Genomic DNA, 10251 nt, shown 5'->3' with positions numbered 1-10251 from the left:
CAATTCACCCCCAAAACTTGGTTAAATTTTTAGAGCTATATTCTGCCCCCATTATTCACCCCGAGTATACCTTACCCACATGCAGTCCCACTGAAATCAACATGAGTAAAGATGGCAGAATATGTCCCAGAACACTCAGAACAACTGGGCTGTAGTCACACAAGTCTGACTGAATGCGGGTGCAGCATGGTGTCCAAACCGCTTATGACACAGTTATGGCCTGTGAGTTAGATGAGTATGATTATCCCCATTTACAGATGGGAAAATAGAGGCACAGAGAGACAAAGTGAGCTGTCCAGTGTTTCATTTGTGAGGAAAACAACAGAGGAGTTATGAGCCCCCATGATTTACTCTCATTACTATACTACACTTCTGTCTTCTACATAGGGAAAATTGCTGTTATACCCCATTAATTATGAATAACAGGATTTTATTTTGTGTGTTAGTTTCCTTTCCTGATACCCAGTGATGGAAAACAGAAGTAGCAGGATCAGTGACCTGCTCATACATGCCCTCAACAACCTCTCTCAGGAAGAGTTCAAAAGATTTAAAGACAAATTATCACACTGTGACTTTGAGGGGAAAGGTAACATCCCCCGAGGTCGGATGGAGAATGCTGATGCAATAGATACGAAGAACCTCCTGATGGCATTCTATGGTGGAGACGCTGCAATAGATGTGACCATAGAAGTTTTCAATCACCTCAATCTCAGAGAAGCTTCTGCTAACCTCAGAGAAGAAAGAAAGAACGGTAAGAAACCTAAAGTTCCTATAAAACCTGGGAGTCTCCCCAAGGAATCTGCAACAAGAACAGAAGGAGAAACAGACTGATGGGAGGAATGACAAATTCTAAATCCCAGCAGGAAGCCAGGGGAACTCAGAGCAGAGATGCTCACAGTGGGCCAGATTCTCTGACCTGCTCCACTGCCTTTTTTCTACTCAGCGGGCACAAGGGGAGCAGAGTCAGCCTGTAACTCTCCCTCTGAGGAAATCCCCATGAGTGTAGAGCCAACAGAGCGGTGCAGAGGGACTGTCCTGGACAGAGAGAGGTGGGGAGGAGGAATGACTGGAGTGCATCCCCGTCTGGGGGACCATTTCTTGGGGTCCAGTGGCAGCTGATGCAAGTTAGAACAGCCCCCAGGCAGCTCTAACCTGTGCTGGGGCTGGGACAGAGAATCAATGATCTGTAATTGGAAACTGATCACAAAAGAGAATCTGACCCAGCATATTCTCAGTAAACAGCTGAATGGGACCTTTCTAGGATTCCAGGCAGGGACTTTATCTTCCAGGCTCTATTTAATTAAAGAAACAAATTTAGTGGAAAACAAACTGTTGAGTGGGCAGCAAACCTAGGGAGCTACAGTTCAAAGGCCTCCAGCTGCTTTTAAGTGTCCCATACGAGAGCGAAGTCCAGTTCATGCAGTCAGGGTGGTGCTGGCCTAGGGCATCTATGACACCACCTTCACAGTCCTCGAGACTTGTCTACACTTAAAGTATATCAGTTTAAGGAAGGTCTGAATTTAAATTGGAGTAGCTGTTCCCGAATAACTCCATGTGTGGACACTCTTATTCCAGAATAAGAGTGCCTTTTTTCCAGTTTAGCTTAATCCACTTTCAACATATATTAAGCTAACTGGGAGTAAGAGTATCTACATGTGGAGTTGTTATTCCAGAATAACTCCAGATGTAGACAACCCTTCAGACAGTGGTTAATGAAGTACATGGCTGCTTGTATAGTCTCACACGTACAGTTTTAAGAGTATAGACTGGCACAGGTGTGGTTAGCTGAGTCCCATCCTCAAATCCCATCCTCAAAGTTAGGTCTTGTAGAATTAGCACCTCCTTTACTCAGTTTCTAGGTGTGGGGAAAAGTGGACCAGATCCAGTCCATTTGAGTGTTCAGGGCTTTTGATGTCCAGATTTTTCCAGGCCTTGAAAGAACCAATTCTAAGCTGCTGAGAGATTTGAAATAAGAAAAACATGTAAGGTGCCATTTTAGTTTTTACACCATGCTTTAAAACCTTTCATTTTTGTATGTAGAGGCCTCTTCAGCTCATAGTTTAAAAACCTTTGCCTCAGGTTGGTCTTGATTGACCAGTCTTTTGGATGGGAGCCAAACACTCTAGCCAGCTGAGCAGCTATGGCCAGTATCCCATCCTTATTTCAACCCCTTAAACTGTCTTACATATAATTTACCTGAGACATTGCTCTGTTTGAATTGTTTGGGGTCTCCTGGTCAGCTCCAGAGTGTCAAACCTCAGTTGTGCCCAAGGGCTGGGCTCATGCTTTGTCTCTGCACTGTCCTTGTGATGACATTCATCATCTGTTACCATGGCTGTGCAGCTCTCATGGCTTGGTTGTAGTGTATCAAACACCGGTTGTGCAAAAGGCAGATGTGTTTCTTCAGTTCTCACTGTCTCGCTCATATAACATCTCTTTACGAGCTCCTTGGCTATGGGTGGTGGCAAGATCCAATTCAAGGTGCCCCCATCTTTATCCCATGGTCCACGTCAATTGGCACATCCTCTTTTATACAATGGTTGACAATGCTGCAAAAGCTGTCCCCCTTGCCCACAGCCTGTGGGTCCAGTCTTTATCTCTGACTCATTGCCTGTAGACAAAAAGTATTGCAAAGGCTAGATACCTCCTAGAATCATAGGGCTAAAAGGGACTGCCAGGGTCATCTAGTCTAACCCCCTGCCAAGAGCTAAGAGTGAGCATCATTCTTAGCACCTCCTGACAAGACTGATGCTGTTAGAAAGAAAATCAACTGTCTCCTTCTGAAGGGACAGCTTGTGAGCAAGGTGGCCTCCTGGTATTTGCAGGCTTCTTTTGAAATGTTTTTTTCTCTATCAGCCATTATGTATTTTCAGTGTGCATTTAACGTAATTTTTGTATTTTCTTTGTAGTTTGCAAAATAAACCAAGTAAAGTAATAATGGTAAATATTTTCTACAAAACTATTTAAGATATGTTGAAACTTAAGGAGAACCTTTGGTTTGCATTTCCTGCCCCATAATTACTAAACTGTAGCTTCCCCTAATATTTCAAGGCTATTTTCATGTATTAAATCCATGTTTAACCGTTTTCATAACATTACTCTCCATTATTGAAAGCACAATAAAAGCAGATACACTCGTACTCCTATATACCGATACCTTAAATTTGACAAATTCTTATTCCTGCAGAGACCACTGACTGGATGAATTGCCCCATCTTCCTTAACTGCATGCCACACTGTGATTCTGTTACACTAACATTCATCTGCAAATTTCTCTTGCAGCTTTATGTCCTAAACAAACACCTGGAAGACCAGGTATGTGACATTCTAATAGAAAATTGTGTTGATTACAGGCATTAGATGTTTTGTTTACCACTAGAAATAAGAAATAACACCTCAGCCTGTGTAGTCTTATTACATCAGACTGTGTACTCGGGGGAGGCAGTCAGGTACCCCACACTTCCGGTTATCTGAACACCCAGTTATCCAACCGCCCAGTTATCCGAACATTTCAGATGTCCTGCAGGCCATTTGGATAAAGAGAATTCTATTGTACGTGCATGGAAGATCCTACAGCTTTTACTCACATGACTAATTTCAATGGGACAATTTATAATCAGGGCCATAGTTAATTGATTTTGGGATACTTAGTGCTGGAAGTTGCAGTATTATTAAAGTACTTAAAGTAGCATTATTATTGTTTAAATAGCTGTACTGTAACATTAGCGGTAAGCCTTTCTTCTGAATTTCTGATTCCATATTTCTAATGCTTCATGTCACTACCTTAGATTACAGGGTAAAATATAGAGAACACATACAAAACAAGTACAGAATAATAAAAGACTTGAACTCTCGTCTTGGTGAGAACGTGACTCTAAACAGCAGATACACAAAGCTGATTATTGTAAAGAAACATTGTCACAAAAAGGAAAGAGAACATGAAATAATGACCTTGGGATGGAGACATGAAGAAATAATGACTAAGCGAGCTAGTTCTATCACCCTGGGTAATTTATTTAAATGTGATGAAGATGGACAAACACCACAAATTGTTGTGCTGCTAGGAGCTGCAGGGATTGGAAAAACAATGACAGCAAGAAAGATTATGTTTGACTGGGCAGCTGGAGAGCTTTATAAAGAAAAGTTTGATTATGCTTTCTACATAAATTGTAGGGAAGTGAACTTTGGCAGTGAGCAAGGAAGAATTGCTGATTTGATTTTAAAGAATTGTCCTAATAAAAATGCACCAGTTGAAGAGATTTTGATAAATCCAGAGAAACTCCTGTTTATAATTGATGGTTTTGATGAATTGAGATTTTCCTTGGATCAGCCAGAAGACAGTCTATGCTCTGATCCCTGTGAGAAGCAGCCAATGGAAATTACATTGAGCAGTTTAGTTCGGAAAACTGTTCTTTTTGAATCCTATGTAATAATCACTACGAGACCAACTGCTCTGGAGAAACTCAGACAGTGTTTGGAATGTGCACGTTATGCAGAGATCTTGGGGTTTTCTGCAGCTGAGCGGGAGGAATATTTCCACAAGTTTTTTGGGAATGAAGAAAAAGCAAGAAAGGCCTTTAACTTTGTCAAAGAAAATGAAATGCTCTTCACCATGTGCTTTGTCCCCATTGTATGTTGGATAATTTGCACGGTTCTGAAACAACAGATGGAAGCAGGTGAAGATCTTGCACAAACATCCAAAACAATCACTGGTGTATATATGCTCTATCTTTTCAGTTTATTAAAGGGTCACAGCAGCAATTCAAAGAAGCACACACCAGCTAACTTGAAGGGACTTTGCTCCTTGGCTGCAGATGGAATCTGGAGGCAGAAAATACTCTTTGGGGAAGAAGAAATCAAGAAGCACGGCTTAGATGTATCTGACTCTCTCTTTCTGAATGAGAACATGTTTCAAAAAGATATTGACTGTGAGTGTGTCTACAGCTTCATTCACTTGAGTTTTCAAGAGTTTTTTGCAGCTTTGTTTTACGTGTTGGAGAAAGAAGAAACAACAACCGTGGAAGATTCAGAAAGTGCTATGAACAATGTGAAAAAATTGTTAGAAAACTATGGAAAATCTAGAAATTACTTAATGTTAACAGTGCGATTCTTGTTTGGTCTCTTAAATGAAGAGAGAATGGAGGACATGGAGAAAAAACTTAGCTTCAAAATTTCTCCCAAAATTAAACCAGATTTACTACAGTGGGTTAAAACAAAACCAAAAATATCGTCTTTGTCCCTGGAGTCTGAGGAGCTGTTCTTGGAGCCTGATGAGGAGTTGTCATCCTTTAAACATAATGCTGAGATGATTTATCAGCTTGAGGAGTTTCACTGTTTGTATGAAATTCAAGAAGAGAGTTTTGTGCAAAGTGCACTCAATCGCTTCACTGAGCTGTATTTAGCTGAATATAATTTTACCAAAATGGACCAAGTGGCTCTTTCATTCTGTCTAAAAAACTGTCGTAAGCTGGAGACGCTCTATCTAAATCTGTGCATGTTTGGATTTGAAGACCCGAATGAAGATTCCCTACGGCCACCCAAGCAGCCATGTTTGTAAGTAGTGTCTGAGATGGAAACACGCCTACATAATTTCTTAAGTAGAGAAACATACATTGTGGAGGGAGAAGGTCATTTAAAAAGGAAAGATGGCAGCAGTACGAGTGACAAAGGTCTTACGGCTGAACTTCAGATCAATGGGAGAATCTGGGCAGTCAGGTGACATGTCAATGAGGCATTAAGTACCAAAGCACCAAAGTACGGTGATTTCAACCGTAAAACTGAAAGGACCTTGTGGAGGTGTGTGTGTGTGACTTTCTGTTCCCTCAGCTGGAAGGACACTTGTGAGCCCTGCTGCCTCCTGTTTCCAAGGAGGCCAGGAAGATGGCGCTGATCTGGGGCTGCAGAGAGTCACCCTCTCAACCACATTAAGGTGTTCACTGAAGAAACACAACTGCTTAAGCTGGGTGCCCAAATAGTGACATTCAGGGCAAGGCACAAAAAGGATCTTTAAAGTCTGAGTTACACAAGTTACTGTTAAGTGGAAGAGGGAGGGGGAAAAGCAAAAACATCCCCACACACCTATCCTTTTCTTCACCTCATGTGGAGGGTCAATAATCTCCTCCTCCTCCACCCCTGTAGGCCTCTCACCCCCGCAGGGGTGCTCCTTCTGACCCAGGCCAAACACTCCAGGAAGGTCCCACTCCCTCCCATGTCAACCTCTGTCTCAGTAAGGGGATTCACATCTGCATAATCTTGTCCCCTGCCACAGAGATGGGACACTGGAAAAGGGTGCCGGAATCAGAAGAGGGCCAATTCACTGAACATGTGTTAACTGATGACAGAAAAAAAATCTGCCCCATATTTTCAGTGCATGCTGCACTTTGCGCAAAATATGTGAGGGCAAGAGTGAGGTGATTATGGGTGGCTGGGAACAGGGAATGCAGAGAGGTTCTAGAGTAGCAGCCGTGTTAGTCTGTATCCGTAAAAAGAAAAGGAGTACTTGTGGCACCTTAGAGGCTAACAAATTTATTAGAGCATAAGCTTTAGTTCACTTCATCTATTTTTCTGGATTCATGTCTTCAAGCTGGTAGACTTTTATCAGCCCCGAAAAAAATAGTGCAATGCTCGAGTCCATTTCAAGCCCTTCTGTTTTATACCGGTTCTTATAGCATGCTCATCACTATCATCTGAGGGATTGCCAGTAGCATGCTCATCACTATCATCTGAGGGATTGCCAGCATTAAGACATGAGACACTGTCAGGTGGTGTTTGTTCTCTCATCCTCTCCTCAGAGGGAGAAGTGTGTGCAGCAGGGGTGAAAGTAACGTAAAAGACTTACTGGTATGGGGACCTGACTCTGGGACCCTGGAAGGGGTGGGGCCTCAGGCAGAAGGGGTTGGACTGGGGGAGTCAGCCTCTCCCAGCCAGCCCTTCCACGCTGCCCAACCTGCACCACCTGGGGCTCCGGCGGTGATTTAAAGCAGCAGCAGCTGCCCCGTTTGCTCCCCCATGTCCGTGGCCCTGGGGAGGGAGAGGTGGCAAAAGGGGCAGTGATGTTAAAGTGCTGCCATGGCAGTGTTTTAACGTCGGCTGTGTATGGGCTGGTACCGGCGGCCACTTCTTACCGGTGCGCCGTACTGGCCCGTACCATCCCACTTTCACCTGTGATGTGCAGTGTCATATTTTGCTTGTCTGTGTGTGTGTGACCATGGGATGGCTCCCTTGTGAATCCCACTCACAGACTCATGGAGTAACTCATATGCAGTGTATGATTACGCCATCTGAGAGGATATTATCATGTTCAGGAAAGAGAAGTAAAATCTGTTTCCAGAGATCAACATAGAAAATTTCTATTCTCTCTTTTTAGGGAACAGCATTGGGATGAGCCGACACGTTCACCTATTTACCTGCTCTGTCAAGCACTGAAGGATCCAAACTGTAAATTAAAGAAACTAAAGTAAGACGCTTTTTTTTCCTTTTCAAAACCCTCCTATTATTGCTGTTATCCCAGAAGTTCTACAGCACCGTAGCTCTCCTGACCCTGTCTGCTGTAGTGACTACATAGAATTGTTTAGGTGCTCAGGAATATAAATTTCCATTTACCGTATACTCCCTATTGCCCAAATAGCTTGGGGGACACAGATTTTATATGGATAATTGGGAGTTTGGATAGTCAGAAGGCAGGGGCATGTCCCCTCTCATTCACTTCCATGACAGTGGGGCCGTAGAGAGCTCCCTGCGCTGCCTCCTACACTGATCCCTGCAGGAGCAAGGTGCGGTGGCTGGAGTGGTCTTCAGGGGGTAGAACAGACAGCCCCAGCCAAGACTGCTCTGCCCTGCTAGCACCACAGCCTTCTTGCACTTGTGTAACGCCGACAGACCCTGGTTGCCAGTGGGCAGGATCGAACCGGGGACCTCAGGAGCTTAGTGCATGAGCCTCTACAGCATGAGCTAAAAGCCAACTGCCTGTTAGCTACGGCTGTAGAGCAGACTCATTTTATCTCTCTCTCGCTCTAAGTGGACTCGGTGCCACTAGATGGGACAGAACACCACACCCAGGAGGTGTGTGGGTTACACTTGCACCTGCAGAAATCACCTGCAGGGAAGGCTATGGTTCTAGTGGGGCAGAGCAGAGTCCTGGTCTGGGTTCTCTGCTGTCACACACCAAGGTGTAGGTGGTGCAACCTAGTGGGCGGAGCAGGAGTCTGGTCTAGTGGTTGGAGCAGAATCAGAGGGCAGAACCAGAGTTGTGGTCAGGAGACAAGCCGGTGGTCAGAGTCAGGGGTCAGAACAGAACCAAAGGGCAGAGCTCGGGTTGTGGTCAGGAGACCAGCCGGTGTCAGAGTTAGGACTCAGGAGTTCAGAGACAGGCAGGAGCTTGGCTGGAGTGGAGCAGGCAAAGGCTGGACAGGAGGGAGGTCTGGTGCCAATGTAGGTGTGGAACGCATTAAGCAGCCACTGTACTGTTCTTGCTACAAGCTTCAGTGATGATCTGTTGGCTCTTTTGATCAGTCGCACTGTCACTTAGTGAGGGTTTATTGGTCCCAGCTGAGCTCATTGGGTTGCTAGGCAACCAAGCCTGGAGGCGGTTTTGTTCATGACATCTGCTCTGCCCTGCTGGGACTGCAGCCTTCCCTCCACACCTTGCACGCGCAGGTGTCATCAGCCCAGTGGCAGTGCAGGGAGCTCTCTGCAGCTCCGTTGGCATGGCCCCACTCGCTCACTCCCATGACAGCAGTGCTGCAGAGGGCTCTCTGCGATGCTGCAGGGCTGGTGACAGCCGATCCCTGCAGGCCCAAGGTCTCTGCTCTAGTCCATATTATCCGAATCCCTACCTTGTCCCCTAACATGAGATGCGTGCTGCAGAGGGTATGTGTCCTCCAGCATGAGGTATGGGAGACAAGAGCTGTGAGAAACACGTAGCCAGGATGATGGGCACATTTAGGTGAAAGTTCAAGATGCTCCTGGGAATGAATCTCAGAGGAGTCTATACTATGACCTTAGCTTTGTAATGTCTGGTAAGGTGGATCAGTGAGTAGAGTCTGAGACTCATTTGCTATCTGAGTTACAGTCATGCTCAGTAGGAAAATGATCTTCCACGTAAGAAAATTAATCTCAAGTTGAAATGAATGCTTCAAAAGGAGCTTATGACACAGGAGCTGTTTAATGGGTGTTCAGAAGTGTCAATCCCCATATGAACCAGAGGATAACGGCTGCAGAGACACTTTGTCTGCTTCCTGATAGGCTGGAATGGCTGACAAATGCCCCTGGATGGAGTTAGTCTTTAGTGTAGACTCAGATGAAGGAGTCAGTCAAGCTGTTTTTCTGTGGCGCAAATACAGGGGTCCCATGGACATGTCTGCATCCCACCAGAAACCCTTTTCACTGGACATTATCGGTACTTCTCATAGTTGGCTGATACGATTCCAGAAAGACATAAGCCATGTGCTCTTGTCTATGGCCCTGTACTCTGTCAGGAGCCAAGCTGTCAGGGAGAGGGCTCCAGCGTAGGATGGAGCAAGGTGTCTTCATTTTACATGATGATCCAAGACTAGACTCTCAGCCTGATGGGATCATCTGCAGCACAGCTGAGAGCCGTACCTGTCCTGGCCAGTGTGAGGCTCTGAGGATTGTAGAACCCTTGTCTCTTCTGAGATGTGCCAGTGCCTTTGTTATAATGGGCTGGAATCAAGGTATGCAGGAGCATCCTCCTCCAGGGATAGAGAAGACATCCCTTGCTAGCACTCTTCTCGGGACTATAGATTCATAGATTCTATGATTCCATAATGGACCACTGTCATCCAGACTGACCTCGTCTAGAACACAGGCCATAGAACTTCCCCTAGAGCATATCTTTTAGAAACTTCCCCTAGAGCATATCTTTTAGAAAAACATCCAGTCTTGATTTTAAAATTGCCAGTGAATGGAGAATCCACCATGACCCTTCCTAAATTGTTCCAATGGTTAATTACTCTCACTTAACATGTATGCCTCATATCCAGTCTGAATTTGTCTAGCTTCAGTGTCCAGCAATTGGATCCTATTATACCTTCCTCTGCTAGATTGAAGAGCCCATTATAAAATATTTGTACGCCATGTAGGTACTTATAGACTGTGATCAAGTCACCCTTTAAACTTCTCTTTGTTAAACTAAAATGATTGAGCTCCTTGAATCCATCACTATAAGACAGGTTTTCTAATCCGTTAATCATTCTCATGGATCTTCTCTGAACCCACTCCAATTTATCAACA

The 10251-nt window shown here is 44.7% G+C and overlaps 1 protein-coding gene across 1 annotated transcript in view; it reads left to right on the top strand.

The window, feature by feature from the left end:
• Positions 1–468: 468 nt before the first annotated feature.
• The window catches only part of LOC144265521 (NACHT, LRR and PYD domains-containing protein 12-like), a 44530-nt gene continuing 34747 nt past the window's right edge, over positions 469–10251 (top strand). The window contains exons 1-5 of the mRNA XM_077818166.1: positions 469–751; positions 1766–1777; positions 2114–2143; positions 3789–5553; positions 7367–7456. Of these exons, the coding sequence (XP_077674292.1) occupies positions 469–751; positions 1766–1777; positions 2114–2143; positions 3789–5553; positions 7367–7456 (2180 nt within the window). The remainder of the gene's footprint in view (positions 752–1765; positions 1778–2113; positions 2144–3788; positions 5554–7366; positions 7457–10251) is intronic.

Source organism: Eretmochelys imbricata, chromosome 6, assembly GCF_965152235.1.
Source record: "Eretmochelys imbricata isolate rEreImb1 chromosome 6, rEreImb1.hap1, whole genome shotgun sequence".
NCBI classification, from domain to species: domain Eukaryota; kingdom Metazoa; phylum Chordata; order Testudines; family Cheloniidae; genus Eretmochelys; species Eretmochelys imbricata.
The sequence above is the reverse complement of the archived record's forward strand: the minus strand, read 5'-3'. Positions and strand labels throughout refer to the sequence as shown.